Source organism: Lepisosteus oculatus, chromosome 10 (genome assembly GCF_040954835.1).
Source record: "Lepisosteus oculatus isolate fLepOcu1 chromosome 10, fLepOcu1.hap2, whole genome shotgun sequence".
NCBI lineage: Eukaryota > Metazoa > Chordata > Actinopteri > Semionotiformes > Lepisosteidae > Lepisosteus > Lepisosteus oculatus.
This window is the reverse complement of record NC_090705.1, coordinates 1028559-1049518: the sequence shown is the minus strand read 5'-3', so window position 1 is coordinate 1049518 and position 20960 is coordinate 1028559. Positions and strand designations below refer to the sequence as shown.

At 47.1% G+C, this 20960-nt stretch overlaps 1 protein-coding gene across 1 annotated transcript in view; it reads right to left on the bottom strand.

The window, feature by feature from the left end:
- Positions 1–907: 907 nt before the first annotated feature.
- Positions 908–20960, bottom strand: part of LOC102683670 (oxysterol-binding protein-related protein 3) — a 58812-nt gene continuing 38759 nt past the window's right edge. Inside the window, exons 12-22 of the mRNA XM_069194711.1 lie at positions 15317–15454; positions 14502–14595; positions 13134–13378; positions 9184–9321; positions 8476–8539; positions 8134–8212; positions 6792–6936; positions 5958–6102; positions 5325–5451; positions 3418–3540; positions 908–3299 (exon numbers count right to left, since the gene is read on the bottom strand). Coding sequence (XP_069050812.1) covers positions 3203–3299; positions 3418–3540; positions 5325–5451; positions 5958–6102; positions 6792–6936; positions 8134–8212; positions 8476–8539; positions 9184–9321; positions 13134–13378; positions 14502–14595; positions 15317–15454 — 1395 coding nt within the window. The 3' untranslated portion in view covers positions 908–3202. The remainder of the gene's footprint in view (positions 3300–3417; positions 3541–5324; positions 5452–5957; positions 6103–6791; positions 6937–8133; positions 8213–8475; positions 8540–9183; positions 9322–13133; positions 13379–14501; positions 14596–15316; positions 15455–20960) is intronic.

Here is a 20960-nt window from a genome sequence, read left to right as displayed (position 1 = left end):
TCCCAGTGTCACAGACAAGGGTTGAGTGACTTTTTTTCTTAAATCTTTTAGTCAGATAAATCTTTGGGGAACAAATTCTCCTTTACAGTGATGGCCTGGAGAGTACCCACTTGTATGGCCTGTACTAGAGTTTTCTTTCCAATGGTCACAACAGCAGAGCAGCATCTTTAACAAGTGTAACAATATTTACAAGTTTTCAAGAAAAACTATCCTAATCTTGCACTTCCAATCGACTGCGTTTGTAACTCTCACACCTGGGACGTTTCCACAGTGTGTCCCTCTCTTTCGGCACACATCCTCCCAGCGCGGTGTGCCTCACTCTGTCACAGATGGACCAGTCCTGTGCTCACCGTTGCAGAGACCTTACCTTCACCTCGTTCATCCAGGATCGGAGTCTCTCGTCTCTTCAGCCTCATGCTTCACTCAAAACACAGCAGCTCTGCGCCCAGCGTACCGCCTGCCTGTGTTTCTCTTTCGGGCCTCCTGATGAAAGCAAGCCCCCCAGGATCTCCGAGCAGCTGCAGGAGCTGCCCACACAGCAGTTTATCCTCCTTAGGTCTTTTTCTCTTCTTCTTCGTTCTCCTCTGTCCCCTCCTCTCTCTCCATTTCTGCTTGAACAGCCAATCTACCCCAGCCTTGTTCTGTCTCTGCCATCTCCCCAGTCCTTCTTTGTCCATTGCAGGAGCCCCAGGTCACTGCCTCCCACACAGAGGCAGTTCGCACTGCACCCAGTTTTCCCCACTCAGCCCCACACTGTCTCTAGCACATGGGCCAAGGCAGCTACAGTGATGGTACCCCCGTCCAACTGGTACTGCAAGTGCCATCATTTGACCCTTCCCTGCCCCATGTCTTTAACTGCATACTGTACATTTCTTTATTTTAATAATAAAAAGCAGCAAACCCCTCATTGCAGTTAAAATATTTTATTAAGCCCATTTCTGTGTCAACAGCACGAGATATTTAAAGTGAGAAATGTGGAAAACAATCTTACAACGTGCTTAAAGGAAAAGTGGAGCTTGCCAGCGTTACCCTCTAGCCCAGCTGTCAGACAGACGAATGTGTCCCTTTGTTCTCCATTCCTCCAAAATGAAATTAAATTGCTCCTAGAATCATCATGATACCTTAGCTATCCCCCAGACTGTGCTTTATTGAACCTAGAATTTTTCCACCTTTCAGAGATGTTGGGCTTCAGCACCAACATTGCTTTTCTTTGGATCTGTAAGGACTTCCACTTGGTGCTCACCTAGTGCTCACCTGTAATGTCTTAATTCAACTGCAGATTTCGAAACATGTAGCCACATTATCCATGACTATTCTGTTTTAATATGCCTGTCATTGTTCAAACGTCTCTCCAGACCACCGCTAATCTAAAAGACGACCCGGAGTCTCTCACCCAGGCAAACCAAGCAGTGGCTGTGGTAGTGGCTACAGTGCACCCTGCATGCCCACGTCTCCTCTCTCCACAGGAGCCCAGAGCGCCTTTCTCGTGTGCTGCCACTGTGTGCTTTACTGACACGGAAGCACAAGCGTTGGAAAGAATTTTCTTTGGCAAGTCTGGTTGTCCGACCGGCAGACTGCACGCAAGATGTTGAAGCCTCCAGGTCCTTCTGCGCACACGTGCAGGAACAGCACACGCGCTGCTCTGTGAATGTGCAGGCGGTATGCGATTCGGACAGTGGGCACAAGGCAGGGCCACAGGTCTACTGCAGGCTACACACGCATAAGTGTGAAAATACAGAGGCGCTATATTGTATGTATGACTGTATGAGGTGGGAGGAGACCAGGGCACCAGGAGAAAATACACATGGCCACTGGGAGGTGTGGGGGGGGAATTTGGGAAGTTTAGTAGCAGTGTGACAGCAGGGCAGTAGGCTCTTCACATCAGGCAAACCAAAAGTCTCCACTGCCCCCTCTACAAAACAAGCGTCACAACGTTTCTCTCTCTACAGTGTCACAACACATTTTAAATTAGCATATTGCCACTCTTCCCATTAACATATTTTAAAAATATTAACATATTTTTTTAAAGATGCCACGTTTGCACCTTTGGACACTCACACAAGAAATTCAGACTGCAGCTCTGACTGGCCTGTTAGAATTAGTGTCTTAGATCTGACACTACATTTTCCAGGAGAGGCAGGCAAGACTCCATATGTACCTTTTTTACAGTATATACACACGCTTAGTATATATACTGTATATGCGTATATACACGAATATTCAAATCTATTACATTTAAATAAATGTAAATTAAAGTTTAGCATTGGTGGTAAAAACAATATATCTAACATATAAGGCAACTGGAGAGTTTCTGCATTTTTTCAATGCAGTTTTCCGTTACGTTTTGGAGGTAGAAAATGTCAGAGGATTAAGACAGTAGCACATCACCAGGAACAGCTTTTCAAGAAACCCACGAACTCCCGGTCTTTGCTGATGAGGCCACTGCGGAGTCTGCCCAGGTGAAAGAGGTGTGGAAGCACAGGGCGCACCCAGGCCAGTCTCTCTGGGCTAAACACAGGCAGAGCCATGCGGAGCAAAATACCCTTCAAACACGACCACGTTTGCATATTTTGTCTACATTCAAAATATCTTTGTGTGCATAAAGAAGGCTATGTGTCTTTTCCAAGCACTGCATAATAAGGCATTTAGCTGTATGACAGCAGCAAGACGAACAGAGACGGAAAGAGACGACGTGTGAACAGCAGACGTGGATATTTGTCAGCGGAGAGCAGTGTTTCCCAGTCCTGATCCGTGTCTGGTTTTCATTCCTGCTGAATTTCACTCGCTGGGCTCCTCGAGCTCTTCAGCTGAAGCGCCTGTTGTCATTTTAAAACTGTTTCAGATCTTGAGCTCTGTCCCACTCCTTCAGGCTCACCCTGTTAAGGACTGTGTTGATTTTAACCGAGGGGCCTCCGCAGTGCTGAGGAGACTGTACCAGTGTCACTCCCAGCTCTGTCTGCACAGCGGTGACTGATAAACAGTCAGAGATATTTAGAAAGCTATAGGGGAGCAGCTATGTGAAACCAAGACTTCTTCACTCACTCTATGTTTTGGGGGGGCTCGTTTGTGCCCTGAACGCGGACCCCAATTAAAACCCCTCGGCGGGTTCAGTTAGGCTCCTGTAACGGGTGGAGGGCTGGGCTGAAGCCCAGAGGACGCAGGGGCTGTCCGCGACCAGGGCTGGGAAAGGCCGGTGGCCGGCTCACCAGAGCACAGGGTTATCCAGGTTGGCAAAGCCTGGATCTCTCCTCAGCTCCCAGTAGGTCTTGTTGCTCACCCACGTATCGTCACTGGATTTCCTGCAAAATTAAAAAACAGAAAATCGCACCAGGCTGGAGTGCAGCAGCGTCCTTCAGCGCTGCAGCGCAACACGGAGAGCCCTGAGGAGCAGTGAGGACGCGGGGCGGCTCTGCTCACCGGAAGAACCGGGGCTGGTGACACATGCTGTTCTCCTCCAGGACCCGGCGCCGGTCCCTCTGGAGCTGCTCGATCCGCTGCTTCTGCACCTCGGCGGCCTCCACGTTCCCCTCCTCCAGCAGCCTGCGACAGGCACGGGTCTGTTACCGCGGGAACGAAGGGCCGAGCCTGGCTCTCGCCGGCCCTCCGGGAATCAGGGAACCCGGATAACGGGAAGCACATTTTGGCGGGCAGCAATAAAAACGGAAACTCTCCGCCTTCCCACTTACAGGGGTTTTAAGGAACCATCTCCTTTATCTTCAAAGACACAAAGTGTTTATTTCCTTCTTCGGCAGGGAACTTTGTGATTCGGGAACATAATGGTTTGCAGGCGCCCACTGGGCTGCGGACTATATTCTGTAGGAGCTGTTACTGAGCAGGGGCCTAAAAGAAAAGATTACTTCCTGCCTCCTCTGCTTGAGCCTTGATGATGAGGATGCAAAGGCATGTCAAAGCACCCCACTGTGCTCTTCTGGAGCACTGGCGTTTAGTAAGCCTGCCATGTGGAAGCTACAGTGGCACCTCATGCACTTTTAAGAGTTGTTGCAGACAATGTGATGTGTTACTGAACATCAACACACACAGCACCTTCAGCAGCATCACGTTTCTTATCTTATGCAGCCTGTTTATATGCACTGTGAAGCAGCAGAGAGAAGCTGTTACTCTGTACCCATTCAAGCAATCCGACGAAATGAAGCCCAAGCACTTTTCCTACCACAGTTTATAACGAGCCAGGTGCTCTGAAGCACTTGAAAAAGGGCTTGTATTTCTTCTGAAATACTTCCTAGATGCTAATAAGACATTTCTTCACATATATATATGAATATAAAAAATTAAAAAATAGGAAATATAGTACAGCCTAAATAACTTTACAAACACACATACACAAGAGCTTTTTCACCCTTCATTCCTCTCTTTTAAGCTGCTGTCTTTGTCAGGAAAAATAAAGCCTTAACTGATCAGGGGACGACACTGAAATATAATTTTCTATCAATCAAAAAGAGAGAATGAAATGCAGAAAAAAAAGCTTCTGGGCTGAGAACAATGGATCTCATTTCACCGTCCGAAACGACTGAGCAGCGCCAGGAAAGGGACGCTGCAGTGGGACGAGAGCTGTTTGTACTGAAAGTGTTGTGAAAACAGGTGCTTGTCGGAATGTGTGCTTCCCAAGGGCACGGGCCTGCTGGGAGATGAGGAGTTCTCCTCCGGTGGGGCTGAGTGCCTCTAATTCACTGGCAGGAGGGCCTCATTCATTAAGACATTGAGGAAATGCTGTTAAGACTAATTGTGCTGCGGATCTCTGATCTGTCAACATCCTCATACAGCAGGAGAGGAGGTCTCCACAGATTGTAGAGCTGCAAGAATATGTGATGCGGTTTTTATTTCTTTCAAAAATTCGCCTAACTCTGTGTTCTAATTCCATCTATCCTCACATCATGTCTCACACAAAACCAGAGGCATGGTCAGTCCACAAGGACAAAGCACCAACAGCGCCACCTGCAGACAGGACTGCATTTACTGCAGGTTGACTCATGCATTCAAGTGTTCTCCTTTCTTGAGTTCTATTACTTTTTTCAGAGTAATGAAGGCTGAGTGCTGATCCTTGTTTGGTAAATTACTGCAATCTTAACGCACAGCAAGGCAGAGAGTGCAGTCCCTCATAGTGCAGGAGGCAGTGAGATGACCCCTCTTCAGTTACAAGCAGACTGTAGTTGAAGCACGCACATGAAGTGAACACTGACAGCCACAGTGAAGGCCATGCAGAGAGCTGTGTACAGCTCACCCAGTAAAGTATGCAGCAAAGTGAGTTTACTGTGTCCCTGGACTGTGAGCTCTGGCCCAGGCCTGCTGTCGTCAAAGATTCTCACCTTTGGTCTAATCTCAGTCGGGTGTCAGTGGGTGGTAGGAGCAATTTTGTCGCAGATTCGAGTTCATTCAGCTCCATGGAAAATTTAGTGAATCCATAGTACTGCTCATAATCATCAGGCATTGGATCTTAAAACAGACATAAAAAAAAGAGAATCAGACATTACACCGGGACCTGTTATATATATTATGGGAACAAATATGTATGAGCTCTTGCTCTTGGACAATGCTGAGAGGGCTGGAAATGTGTGAATTGTAATTCTATCCTACTCTTAAAATGCACCATAAACCTGAAAGGTGTTCTTTTCTAGACACGTATAATGTACTGTGTATGCAATGGAGGCAGATATGTCACGCTAATGAACTCTTATAAAAGTAACAGCTGTCTGTGGCTTTGGAATACTTGCAGTTTGTTTCCTGCCACAAGTCTGGGATGTGTCAGTATTTCACTTCTGAAATACAACGGCTAAAGTTCCAACATTATAAGAGCTGGGAACAAACAGCTCAAATCAGTCTTATTATTAAGTCAATGAAGGGTCTGACTGTGTGACGGAGGGCTCCAGGATTGGGAACCACTGAGCTAATGGAAGTTCACAGCGGGCAGGACGTACAGCTGTATCCCAGCAGACACTCACTTGTCCTCCAGACGCACGTGGTGCTGGGCGGGTCGCCGGAGTACACCGCCTCATTCCACTTCCCGAACAGCCTGCGCACCGCCTTGCCCCTGTGGTCTGTAACTGTGCCCTCGACTTCATTCACGCAGGAGTTCCAGTACTTAGCCTGCAAGCCAGCGGCAGAAAGAACGGACAGCAGCAAAATCATGTCGGAATAATGATTTAGACTGAGACAGAAGAAGTAAAAAATTAAAATGAGCAAGAACATTCTTCTACATTAATTAAGTCTACTCTAAATTGTAAAATGAAACAGGATTATCTCAGGCTTCACCAATGCAGCATTTGGTATTGTCCAGCAGATGGTGGTATGAAGGCTCACGCCACACAACATTCAGTAAACCATCAGAGTAACACACTTTGGATATAATGGACAAAATCTGCAAAATCTGGGGCTCTGGGAGTCTGGGGGTCTGCGGGTTTGGAAGTCTGGGAATCTGGGGGTTTGATGGCTAGGAGTCTGAGAGTCTAGGAGTCTAGGAGTCTGAGAGTCTGGGGGTCTGGGTGATACTAACCCTTCATACTGGCACCCCTCAATTTGCGAATTACTGGTTTATAAATTTTCTCTACAGTGAGGTCCGCAAACATGTACCCGATTCAAAACTTCATTCTGGACTTTTACAGATTTTCAACCTTAAGAAACGGTTTTCTTAGAAGGAATTCCGCTCCTAAGCCGAGGGCTGCCTGCACCTGCGGCGGAGACCGCAAGCGCCCTCTCAGTGCCAGCTGGTGGGCTGCGGCCCGAGAGCGCTGGGCCCGCGCGGCTGGGCCTGTGGCGCGCGGGAGGGCGGCTCCTACCTTGACGAAGGTGACTTTGCACTGGCAGGCGTGGCTGCTGCTGTTCTTGATGGAGATCTCCCCGTAGTGCTCTATCCAGCGCTGCCCGCTCAGGATGTTGTGGATGCACGACGTCACTTTATTCCACTCGTAGTGGTCTCCGAACCTACAGTAGGAAAGGACAGTCGGGCACAGAGAAGTTTAACCCACACCGTGCCATTCCGCTCTGGAAAGTGCCTGATGAAGAGTTCAGACCCAGTGCCCGTCTCAGCAGAGCCAGGACGCAGTCCAGGGTAAACCCTCCCCTGACGGCATGCATTCAACTCTTTCTGTCTTGCGAATCGCACAGTTTCAGCGGCCGCCCCTGTGGGGGGTCCTGAGGCTGAGCTCTGACAGGGAGGCCCAGGTGACGACCCGCGGACAGGCGGGGGTGATTCAGAAGGGAAGCGAGGGAGGCGGGAGGCAGGAATGGCGGAGCCGTGCCTCTGCTTTATCAATACCAGCTCCCTGGCTCATCTATAATGTATCCAGGCCTGCGAGAGAAGAGGCGCAGCAGGAGAATCAGCAGCCAGCAAAAGAGCCTCCTCTGCCTGATGAATAATTAACCAGAAGGGCTGTTATTGCCGAGAGGCACTGAGGAACTTTCACGACGCTCCTCCACTGTCTGTGTAAAAACAGCCCCTGGGAGCCCAGACGCACACAAAATGGCAGCGATGCAAAATCCACATCACTGCGGGTGTACTTCAGGAACACGAGCGCCATCCTGAGTTTCAAATCAGTAACGGCACAATTTATTCCTGGAACGGTCTTGCTTGAGCTGAGCATGGGGCCGGGCTCGGAAGGCCGTGCCTGCTGCCGAGGCTGGGCGCCTGTTGAGATACGTTCTCCAGTCCTGTCTGTCTCACAGTCCTGTGGCCACATTTACCACAGCTCCAGGCAGCAGGACGACAGAGACATTGACGTAGCAGTGTGCTCTTTTAAAGGTGCTCCCGTATATAATAATGTCTACTGGAAGACCTACTGTAAGAAAGGTCACGAGAGGAACCATGTGGCCCTTCTGGTCTGGTCGTTAGCTAATTGATCCCAAGATCTCCTCCAGAGATCCTTTCTTAAAAGGATCCAGAATATCAGCTTCATCCACACGGCTGGGAGTCGTGTCCCAGACTCCCACAACCCTTTAAATGATAATTAATCTAAAGTGTCGCAAGCAGAGTTTAAAGATGGGAACCTATTTTTATGTCACAACAGTGAAGTTGTGAATTGAGAATGTGTCTTTTTATGGTCTGGTGCTGGTGAAAGAATCTGCAAAGTGCTGCGGTGCTGGGGCCCAAGGCCATCCGGCCCGGCCTGGACTGGGACTTACGCTGGCAGCATCACGTGTGTTGTCCCAACAGGAACGATCTCCATGGACTTTCCCCAGAATTTGTTTTTCCATCTCATGTCTGAAATGAGAAAGCAGAACCCAGCCGAGCTCAGCACCGCTCCCTGAACTGGAATTTCACACGCTTGTTTTTGAGCCTGGTCCCCGCTGGGCCGGTTTCATGTCTTACAGAGCATTTTTGTTTAGAAAACTTTATTTCTAAATTTGACGGGATACACAACTGACTAACGTTGTGCACAAGCTGACGTTCTTGACATTTGACTAATTCTTATACTACAAATGTCCTTAAGACGTAGAGCGGTGGAAAGAACAATTTTCACTTACCTTGCCAAAAGACAAAGTTTTTCGATTCAGCATGACATGCTGAAATAGGTGGGTGATGACTGACCTAAGACAGAAATGAGCAACAGTACAATTACAGCCTGTCACAGACACATTCACTGCACACAGTGTTTCTGCAGGCTCGGGACAGAGGGTACAACCTCAGCAATAATTAAAAACTTAATTTAACCTACTGTAATATGATAATAATACAACTACTGTGTATCTAATTTAAAACACACTAGCTCAGTGCACTAATTGCAATATTTCAGTACATGCAGGAAACCTACAGTATTTTCCCCACTGCAAAAGTGGAATACCTTCTACCAATGAAGGAAATCAGAGCTGATGACAGATTATGTAGATCTTATTATTACACTACAGGCCAATGCAGTTCCATCAGACTGCTACTGGCTAAATAAGACCAGTTGATCAGCTTCTCCCAGCTGCTTCAAACAGACTTGGAAAACCTGCTCCAGGACCAGGACTGGACAGCTCTGCTGTTGCTCACCAATCTGAAACAGGACAGTGCCAAACGCAGCGCAGCCACACCAGGCATGCTGCAGCTTGCAGAGAGTGAAGTTGAGACCATCACACAGAACCAGTCTAGGCAACATCAGTGAATGTTCTCCAGCGTGTCTCTCCCCGGTTTCCATGCCTTTCTCTGGAATGGAGCATCCAGCATGCAGGCTGTGCGTGGGAAGGAGGTACCTGCTCTGCGATGAACTGGAAGCCTCTGTCGGGCCTGTCGCACTCGTACGTCTCTCCCAGCACGGGGTTGAAGGGCTTGCTTCCCGCTCGGTAGTAACTGGATGCGTATCCTGATATTGCAAAGGTTGCTATGTATACCTGAGAGCAAACACAGAGAACAGCATGGCTCAATAAAAGGGGCGGCACTTTTGATCAGGAACTTAAATGAGTTCAGCCAGAATTTAAATGGAAACAAAGGCAAAGCCTGTTCAAATATTTCTCCAGATCTGTAAATACACTGTGCTGCGGAGAATCCAGACTCCTGGGTCTTTAAAGCAGTTAAAGCGCTGTGAAGGTCTCTCCCTGCCTGCCCAGCGGTGTGGTGCTCAGCACAGCTGCCTCACGGCTCCAGGCCCCGGGTTCAATCTCGGGCTCTGCATGCTGTCCTCGTGCTCGCGTGGGCTCTTGCCGAAGGCTCTGGTGTCCCCCCTCCCAGAGACACGGCCTGCTTGGCCCCCTTTCTCTCGGGACTTTTCCAGCAGGGGATCGGCAGTGTGTCCTCGCTCACAGCTCACACCCCGGGCCCCTGGAATGGGCTCTGGCTCGCTGCAGCCCACAGCAGGACAAGCAGCTTCACATACAGCTGCTTTTCAGAGTGTCACGAGTGCAGTCCTGAGATCTGCACCCCGAGATCTGCACCCCGAGATCTGCACCCTGAGAACTGCACCCCGAGATCTGCACCCCGAGATCTGCACCCCGAGATCTGCACCCCGAGATCTGCACCCCGAGATCTGCACCCCGAGATCTGCACCTGAGAACTGTGGACAGTCCTGCTTACAAAGCTGCAACGGCCACCAAGCAAAAACGCTGGGAAGGGGACATTCTGTTTACATCCAACAGACTTGAACCTTGACAAGAAGGTTCACTGGTTTTAGGCGACAGCAAGCACACTGAAGCACTGCAGTGATTACATTAAGGAACGCATGACCAAGTCATGAAAAGCAACAGTGTTTTTATTTGGAAGCCCAGCCTCGTCAGGTCTCGGAAGCTGAGCTGGGTCTGCTCAATGAATCCAGGCTGTGTGAGTGGTGCTGGTGGGCCACCAGGTGGTGCTAATTTATTAGCTGTTCTCAAGTGCCTGACGGCAGTACTTCTTAGAGCAACTCTGGAAATGGTGACAGGCACACAGGCTGCAGTCCTGTAGATGGGTCGTTGGTACTGTGCTTTTAATAAAGTTGTCATTCCCAACTCCGAAACCACAAGTGCCACTCTAGAGCACAACGTGAATTTTGCTAGGAGATTCCATGCTGAAAATGAGAAAACGTTTTTTTACACAAGGAATTGGAATTAGTTAATTGGAAAAAGAAAACTGCATAGGCACATTGCAAAGCATATATTGCTTAAAATTTGGATCACTGTTAGACCAAATAACCTGTTCTGATCATAATTGATTTGTGGTATGGTAATTGTAAAGAATTACTAAGCCTATAAATATTTAGTTTGTGTTTGGAAATGCAGCAGTGTTACTCCAAACATTATGACAGCTTATAAATAAACCTGAATATATCCTTTTCCCATTTTAAGCAATTTATATCAGTTCCTGTTGCAGCTGTGTGTACAGTATCTCTGCCTGTGTGTGTGTGGTGTGTGTGTGTGAGTGAAGTGGGACATGTATATATCTCACTTATCCAGCATCACAGTAAGCACATTGTGAGAGGTGTTGGTGAGGTCTGTTAATTTAGCCACAAACAAAAGTTACACTAAGATGCCATAAAGCTGACTTGCTTTAGCAGCCCCAGTGGCTTAACTCTACATAATAAAAGACAGGAACAACACCCACAAACAGGATAAACCAGACCAATGTCTGCTGCATATCAAAGGACAGAACCGAGAGCAAAACAGAGCAGGACAAGAAGTAATTACCTATCAAAGAACAGGACAAGCACTCAGATTGTGAAACTAACTTTCTACTGACTGTGCTGGGAAACCCTTGCAGTTTGTCTGTTCTGTGGAGCAGACCCGGCACGTGTTGTTGGACTTCTTGAGCTCAATAAAACTGAATCTGCACAAGACTGTGTCCTGCTCCTCTGATGAAGAATTTCCCACAACAGTGAGTCTCTCTGCCTGTGTGTGGTGTGTGTGTGTGTCTCTCTGCCTGTGTGTGGTGTGTGTTTATCTCTCTGCCTGTGTGTGGTGTGTGCGTGTCTCTCTGCCTGTGTGTGGTGTGTGTGCGTGTCTCTCTGCCTGTGTGTGGTGTGTGTGCGTGTCTCTCTGCCTGTGTGTGGTGTGTGTGCGTGTCTCTCTGCCTGTGTGTGGTGTGTGTGCGTGTCTCTCTGCCTGTGTGTGGTGTGTGTGCGTGTCTCTCTGCCTGTGTGTGGTGTGTGTGCGTGTCTCTCTGCCTGTGTGTGGTGTGTGTGCGTGTCTCTCTGCCTGTGTGTGGTATGTGCGTGTCTCTCTGCCTGTGTGTGGTGTGTGTGCGTGTCTCTCTGCCTGTGTGTGGTGTGTGTGTGTCTCTCTGCCTGTGTGTGTTTTGGGTGATATATGTCTGTGTGCTGATCCCTGGTGTCTGGGTTCAAGGTTGAGCTACAGCTCTTTTGCAATGAATTCTGTACCTTCAGGTTTCTCAAAGATATGCAGGAATCCAACAAACTGCATTCCATTAAAATGTATTCATGTATACAGAAAAAGATCAAGATATTTCAGCAGAGGCCCCTCTACAGCGAGCACAGGCTGTGCCTGATTGAAGACTGACCCCAGTCCCACTGCAGACTCTGGCTCAGTAAGAGCTGCAACCACCCTGAGAGCCTGACTCCTGAAACAGCACCTTCAAAGTCCTGTGCCAGGACAACACAGAGCGCAAAACCTCCAGACATGACAGGGCTTTAGCTCAATAACACTGACTGCCCTGGCTCATACTGTATGCATCACGATATGAATTCCACAGATATGTGAATATGATTTCAGAAATCATTATTTTCAAAATCACCTATTATTTACAGCACGTACAAGTGTTTTTACTGGCCTGTGACTCTGTGAAGAGCCAAAACATCCAGGTTATTCTCAAGCATGTGCTGTTCAAGGGTCAGGCTTGATACTACAGAAGATGTCATTTTAGGGTACAGCTTGTACTAAACAGTAATGTCTGTATGTCCAGAGCAGTCATTGTTCACTGCTCACTCATGAACCTTAAATGCAGGAAAAAATTTAAACTGGGTACTGCAGGATTTACGTTTTAAAACCGTGATTTGTACGATAAGATACCCAGGGACAACCTCTGACTATAAGCAACCCAATTTTTCCGGACTGAAATATCTCTTGAGCATGGTCTTGAGAAAACAGCAGAAAGCCCTAGTCCCACAGAGACCTACAGCCACCTGCCAGACAAATGCTCTACTATCTACAATAAGTCATTATTATCTCATGTCTTTCCATTAAAATGGAGACAAACCTGTCAAGCTTGTCTAAAGAACATACATTTTTAATGACACCTTCTGCCGATGCCTACCCTTTTCCAGTTGATCCACTTAAAAAAGACGTCTACACATGTCTTAGACTGGACTAGTGTCAGAAAGGCCACATGCGAGAGAAGGCCACTTGTCCAGTTGAGCCCAGGTGGCTCCACCTCCCGTGTGAGATCTCTTGTGTCTAATCCACAGTGACCTGCATGTCTCTGGGAGGTACCAGAAAAGGGCTGGGTGAGTTCCCTGGATCAATAACGCAGAATCCTGCAGCTGTGGGGCAGTCGTGCTTCCTGTTACACCACCTTGCCACCCAAACTGAACATAATTTGCATGTGAATGTATTTAGATGTGTCTGTATTGTAAGATTTCTGAAAATGTCTGGAGATTTTGTTAATTGTGTTTGTATTGCTTTGGCAACACTGATTTATTCATTGGTCGTGCCAGTAAAGCATCTTGAATTGAAATGGAATTGAAATGGACTTCAGTGAGAGGAGAGGGTGACCAGCTCACCATGCGCTCGAAGGGGTCCTGTGTCTCAGCAGCCTTGTCCAGCAGCTCGCTGTACTCCAGCTCCTCGCAGAGCCGCTGCAGCGTGTTCAGGGGCTCGTTGAGCTGCACTGGCATGGCCACCTTGGACAGGTCCTTGCCGATGTTGTTCCTCAGGATGTTCCACAGGCTGATGTTGCTGGTATTGGGGCCCGGAGCCAGCAGGCAGGTCCTCCTCGCCAGCGGGGCCGGTCCGTTCTGAGCACAGCCTGGAGGAGGGTACCACAGAGCACCGCGGTCAGACCTGCTCTCACCCCGGGGAGAAAAACCAGCCCGAGCACGAGGAGCACATTAACATCAGTCACCATTCGCTTCCACGGCCCTCTCGCTTTCTCCAGCAATGCAATTGAACATTCAAACCACACTCGTGTTGTTCACTTTGCACAAAAAGCCACAGTTCTGGCAGGGCACGCTGTAACGAACAGGTCAGCGTTCTGGAAGGCCAAGTGGCTGTCCATGTGCACCTGGACAGCGTAATAAACGTGCTCAACTAAAACATCAAGCACAAAAAGAATAATTTTGTGCAAGTATTTATGTACTCACATTATTTAGACTAACTGAATATTAAATGGTTCATAGGATTCTATGTTTAGAAACGGCACTCTGTCGTTGCCTCTGGCGCACAGAAACGCAGAGGTGGAGAATGGGATGGGATGGGATTGCTGTTCTGCAATGGGCTAAGTGAAGAGCTACCCTGCTCTGGGTGTGCGGACTGCAGTTCAGAAGCTCTGGAGGAGTTTTGGAGCCCATGCGGATCTTGTGGCATCAGTGTAGCTCCTGCTTGGGGATCTGACACACCTGTGGTTTTGTAATCTGCACTCGGAAACAGTTCCGCATTCTGATCTTTCACTTCTGCCCGTCTTAAAAGTTAATGCCATGCTTTTTCCAACACAGATATCTTCCCAGCTGAGACTGGGTCAAAGATTAGTGACAGGAAGCAGGAGTGGAACAGCGAGCCAAGAAACGCTGATCGACACGGTCCTTCCTCACACATGCACACATCTGACGGAACTGCATGTGGTCTGAGACTTTCATGGCTATTCTGTCTTCACTCTACATAAGCGAAACTTTTCACCACGAACCTAAAAAATTAATCAGAATCTGTCACTTCTGTGGGCAAAGAAAACACTGAGAAGTAGCTTTCAAAAGTCGTCAGTTTTCATTCCAGAAGGCTGAGCATTTGACAGTGTTGAACACAAACTGAGCACTCTTTGTTCCTGATTAAAGCCCAAACTCTTTTCATCCCCTTGAGAACTCCACTTTCTCTTTCCTTAGCTCACTCATTAAGGATTCATAATCCTGTAGATCAAAAGGAAGCCATTTGCTTTTTACTTGAGTTTTGTTTTTCGTTTTCAGCCTCGTTGCTATAGTTGTCCACTGAGATGTTGTCACTTATGTCACTGATGTATGAGTCATCGTCAGAGGCCTGGAAGAGGAAGACAAGATGTGTTATTAGCAAATTATTACTATATCAGGCTGTCAATGAGTGCACAGCATCCTTTCTGTGACAGATAAAATACACCTTTCAGCTGAGCATCACTCAAAATCCACCTTCAAAGCATGTATGAGCATGGAGATGCTACAGCAGAAGGCCTGAGACCTGTGGTCTGAATTTTTAAGGTGGCAGTTCTGACTTCATTCGTCACAGCCCGAACCGACGGGTATAAACTGGGACCCAGTGAACAGCCAGGACTGGGCCAGGACACTGCAGGACTGCTGTCTTCTTGCGACTGATTCTGCTCTTCTAGTTTTAAATCTAAAGTGAATCAGTATTATGGCAATTTCTTCACGAATTTGAATCCAACAAAAAATGACATCATTGCTTCAGCTCAGCGGATTCCCTCCAGCCCCTTTTCTGAACTTGAAAACAACAGTGAACTGAGCACAATCTGTTTCTCACTCTCTTTCACAACCGCTCTCTCTTTCACTTCTAGTGTACAACTGTGGACGGGGGGATTGCATTTTGTTTAGCTCTGAGGCATTTCTGCTCTACTGCTTCACAAAAGCTCAGGTTGGAAGGGCGGTTGACATGCAGAGTCTCTGGGCTGAATAGCTAAAATGACATCAAACACATTTGCTCAACCTGAGCTTCTCTCATCACTACAAACCTACAAACACACAACACGAGGCGCTCCAGCCTCCCTCACCTCGTTCTCCGAGGAGCTGGAGGACAGCAGCACTTCCTGAGCGTCAAAGAACTCGGACAGCGAGTCCGTCACAGAGGTGCGGCTCTCGTTGGACGCCTGGTGGACCAGGGGCCGGCTGCCATCCGTCGAGTCCTGCTTCTGAAGGGCAACAACACATGTCCAGTCACGCAACTCCATGCAAAAAGGAGGACAAAGTAATGTCATCGCCACACATTTTCAGTGAACCCTGGAGTGATATAAAAGGGAATGTGCTTTAAATCTGAGAAATATTGTTGAAGAAGGATTAAGCACCAACGTTTTGCAAAGATAAGAGTATTGTTCTCCTGTTCTGCATAGAGTCTTCAAGCTGATCTTGTGGGTTTGAACACAGCTGACTTCTAGCTTAGCAAAATATTTGGAGAAATTCTAGTCACATGAAATAAGCAAAGTATATGAAGCATCAAAAGGAATTTTTCACTTCATGCATATTTATTCTTCAGAAGTATTTTGGAAACCTTTTCATATCCTTTTGATTATTTGATCATTCATGATTGAGCAGGCTGCACTCAGTGACTTGCATTGCGTAAGCACTAATCACCTCATTAGTGACAGAGGCGATGGGGTGATTTAACATGTGGAATGTCAGATATTGCCCTGATACTCAAGTGAACAACACCAGTGTGCTGCAGCTATGCTGGAGAGTGAACTAAGTCCGGACAATGTCTGACTATTAATTTCCAACATCACAAAATCTTAAAATCACGCTGTCTATTAAGGACAGGCCATGATCTGAGAGGCCGTGAGCCCACACCCCTCGTGAAGAGCAATGGGAGCCCCAGGTGTGCTGCTCCAGCCTCCAGAGCGCTCCGCCTGTATGACCGAGGGCAGCCTGGCTGCACAGCTACACTGCTCAGGTCCCGGGACTCACAGGCTGCCCTGTCTGCAGGATCAACAGCCCAGCAGCACAACACAGGCTCAGGCTGCGCCTGTGACAGCCGGGTTCATGAGGGAAGGTGGCAGCTACACCATGGAAACTGTACTCGCCCACTTCAACCCCAGTGAACATCTGTGGGACCAGCAGGGAGGGATAAACTGAGACATCTAGGACCAGATGTCCTAGACCAGCAAACAGACACTGGGGCACGAGTCCCACAGGACAGTATCCTACTCCTGGTGCAAAGCAGGAGTCACATAAAGTATGTATCTCTTTCACAGTGGAGATCAAACATTCTAATAACCCTCTATTGTATGAGAAACGTTAATCAGCACAACAAGATAAAATCCTTATTGAACAGTGATAGGTCTTAATACCTGGAGACTGATAACTGGAAGAGGCCTACAGTATTCACTCTTTAATGACTTTTTAAAGAAACCACACTTAAACTGAAATTGATTTTCTGTGATGCTTCCAAATCCATTTCACCACTCTCTCATGAAATAAAAGGTAGCAAGAAGAGTGCTTGAACGGAATGATTAAGTTAAGATACAGGGCACCAACACTTCTGTGTCAAGCTGAAACAACACAGGGAAATCCAAAAGTGTTAAAACAGCAGGGAAAAGCACACATTGTTTTACAGCGCATTCTGTATTTTTTATCTAAGGTTTGAACTAATATTTTTGGCATTGAGGTTTGAATCAGAAGGAGAAAAATCTATTAGCAAGTCAAAATTGTGGAACGCAGGGACTGAGCCTGGTATAGTTTTGTACACTATTCAGCACACTGACAAACTTCACAATTTTAATCTATTACAGTCATCTGTGTTTAGATATAGTTTATGATGGACAGATGTTCAAACCTACTTTATTCCTGGGCTGTAGCAGAGGCCTCAGTTAATCAGGCATCGAAGGCCTTGTACCTCTAGATTGTGCTCTCTTCCATCAGGGAACATACGGTACGGGACGAAACGAATCTGAGTGCATCTGACCACAACGTGTCACACAAAAACTTAAAGGCATATAAAAAAAACAAATCACACAAACCATTTCCGAAATCTATGATCAAAGATGGCAAAACAAGCAGGTGGGCCTGGAGAATGAAAGATTTAAAAGCCTCTTTCGTTAAAAAACAAAATTCTGAAATCCTGTATTCTGCTATGATAATACTTATCGAGTCTTCCCAAGGAGGCTGCAGTCTGCGGACCCTGTCTGGACATCAGGATTGCTGCCTAGCGCTGGGGGTTCAGAGTAATTCATTTATCTTTAAGGGGAGGGGGTGGCTGAAACTGTTCTTGTCAGATGTCACTGAAGAGACGTCACTGTCACTGGAGTGACAGTGTGCAGACACTGGCTCAGAGCAAACACAAGACCACGCGAGACCATCTGACAGTAAACCGAGAGTTTCCCTGCCACTCCAGCCGATACAGGACCAGAGCCAGAATCCCCATCTGGTCCAGTGGCAGGTCTATTATCCTGGACTCTCAGCTCTCTGCACTGGGCTGGTTTGGGCTGAAAGGAGTAACGATGATTCACAACAGCGATATCCTGCAATGACATCACCATACACCACTGTCTGACAAAGCTGGGGTGGACGTGTTTTCCCTCTAAAAGAAAAAAGCAAGCAACCCACTCTCTCTCAGAAATTGGAAGAAGTGATTCAATATCTTGTTGAATCACAAATACTTTCTGCACACTTGAGAAACCACTACTGAACTGCAACACAGCCACAGCACAATTAGCAACACAAGCTGTGAAATCAAAGGGCTGCGTGGCATCCTGTGTGTCATTTCTGCAAAAGGTGCAGCACTTACTCCTTGTGTTACTGCCAGCATAGGTCTGGTGGGCTTGGAGGTTCAATGCTTGTGTCTTGGGTCACAACAGATGTGGACAAGACCGAGTGGAAACTGAGTCACAGACCTGAAGACTGTTAAAGACTGTGTAACAGCTGCACCTCCCACAGAGCACTAGGACAGGGGTTTAGTGCCTTATCTGGCCTCCAGAGCATTAGTAAGCCAGTTAGCGTCTGCAGCTGTGTGGAACCTGTTCAGCACCTCGTTTTGCAGTGAGGAGAATTCGTTTTCCTCAGCTGTCAGCTCAAAGCCACAGTTCACTGCTCCAAGGATGGGATCTGTTCAGCAAGTATGGGAACCCATCCCCCATCCTCCGTATGTCCAACGACAAATACTTTTTTTAAACATTAAGCTCATCTAAATCTCATACACTCATTTTATGACATGCAGACAGCAGTGAGAAGAAAAGCCTAAGTGCAGAGGGACACGAACGCACGCGATGACACACCGATCTGAGATCACTGAGTGCGCCTGGCAGAGGGGCCAGGCAGCGCGGTCTCACCTGCTTTCTGCTCTGTGTGAACGGACGCAGGGGTTCTCCATACCTGAGTCAGTGTGGCTTTTAATTGCCATCAGGCGACAAGCAGGGGTGAGTGGAACGTCTGCCCTCAATCAATGCAAAATTAATTAATTAAATCATGAACCTGAAAACACTGTAGGTAACATGTAGGTAACCCTTCAAAATACACACAGAAAAGCGCTCCTGCATCACTCCGAAAACAACAACGGAGCCAGGGGCTTCTCGGAGGGTAACATGGGAACTGAAAGGTAATAAAAGAGAAAAAGAAAAAGAGCACTTCCTCTGGTTACCCTTCAGGAAACGCCGACATACCAAAGAAAGCAGAGAGAATGGTGCTCAGTTTGTCAGTTTCCTGGTGAGGCCTGTCTAGCTTCTGTCACGCAGCTCCCAGGGCAGATGTGGTAAATCTGAGTAGACGCCCCCCCCCCCATATTTTAATTTCATAGTTTTCTATTTTCAGGCTTTTCCCCGCCACAGTCACAGCCCCTGTGATTCCGGTTTACAAGCCAGCGAGACACGACAGCACTGTGCAGACTGTGGGCCACAGAGGTGTCTTCCTCCCCCTGGCAGGAGGTGAGTGAAGCTTTTTGACATGTTTTGTCATTCCTTAAGCACGAGGCAGGCTCTCTCTAACATGGCTTCACTGATGGCAAAGCGGTGTGGCGTCACCTGCTGTGGTGAACGTCAGAATGAAAGAACAGATTGAAAATTGTCTGGGAGTATTGTAAATTCACAAAGGAGGGGTGAGACACACACACTCCATGATGCTCTTGGCCTTCTTTACTACCCTTTGTTTATAGGAGATATTTCAATTGATTTGGTCCAATTATTTTGCTTCTTAATTTCTCTAATTTTCCCCAAACATAATTACCAGTGCTGATGTTGCCAAATCAACTAGCAAGACAGTATGTTAACAAATGACTTGCAGAGAAGTGTTAAAATAGACTGATCTACAGTACCTTAAAACAGCTGAGCTCCCACAGCATAAAAGTCTCTGCTGGCTTTTTTTTATATAAATGGTGTCACAACCTCTGTTCCATTTCAGGTTTTTGACTATGATGAGTCCCGCTGTAAAGCGAAGATATTTGACTGGCATCCACTGGTGTGTGAAATTGAATTAAATAAAGATACTCTTCTGAACACGTAAAGGGTAGGAATACAGCCCAAAATCAGAGCAGCAGCAGCAGCGCTCTGATAATAAAGTGAAATATTCTGTCTCAAATACTAGGTAAATAAACAATTGCTAACAAGAGTCTCCAAACTGAAATACAGTGATCAGCATCTTGTTGGCATAGCCCATGATTCTATAAATATTTTTTTTCTAAAAACCTAAAATATAAAGCAAATAGTCTCTTCGGGCTTTGGGTACACAGTCTTCTGCTTTGTGATGCACAGAAGGAAGGACCATTAAAAATGTTAAAAATACCATTAAGTGACAGAAGACATTGCATGGGATATTTTAAGGAACACCCACCTCCAGATGGAGATCAGATTCATTTCTGCAAAGGAACTCTGGCCTAGCAAATGAATGTTCAGCAGAAAAAAAGCTCTTTACATTCAAAGAATCTGAAAGCAAACATCACCCTAAATAGCAACAAATAATTACAAATAACTCCAGCAGCTGTATGGTATTTTATTCCTCAGTGATGCAAACTCCACCCACCTGACAGACCACACAGGCTTTAACACTGAGAAGTGTTCATGTGTGTGTGATACTGAACCAATCAGAAACTCCCATCTAGAGCAGAGCAGGTCAGCTCAAGGGCAGCCCCCCCCAGTGAGCCCCTGCTGCATGCGGACAGCGCGCTGTGTGGGCTTCAGCGCCTCTCCTTGACACCTGCATGCCAGCGTGGGGCTGCGCTGTGCACCTCGCCAGCCTGCGCCAGTGTGAGCACCAGAGACAGGAGGAGAGTCGGCCAGGCGAAACAGCACACACACCTCACGAATGCCAAAATAGACTGTGCCCTCGTTACTGGATAACAACAACTGCCCTGATTAAGAATTCATCAAATCCTGCTTCTTAGCAGATTTAAAAATACTGCATGAGCCCAGAACTATTGTATAAATTATCTTAAGTTATACGATTCCCTGAATAGCTCAACGGTTACTGAAATAAACATAAATTCAGTACAGGATGCTTACAGTATCCCCTTGATTGCTTTCATTTACAGTAATGTCTGGCATCATGGCAACCAGTATTGATTACCTCAATCTTATCTTGAAAGAGAAAATATTTTAAACTTAAATTACCAGAATAATCGATAACAATAAAATAAAGCTAACTTTAATCTGTGAATAACATTAGTCCCTTTATTAAACATAGCTGTTCTGGAGGGTGGGTGTGCAGGAGGGCAGGTGG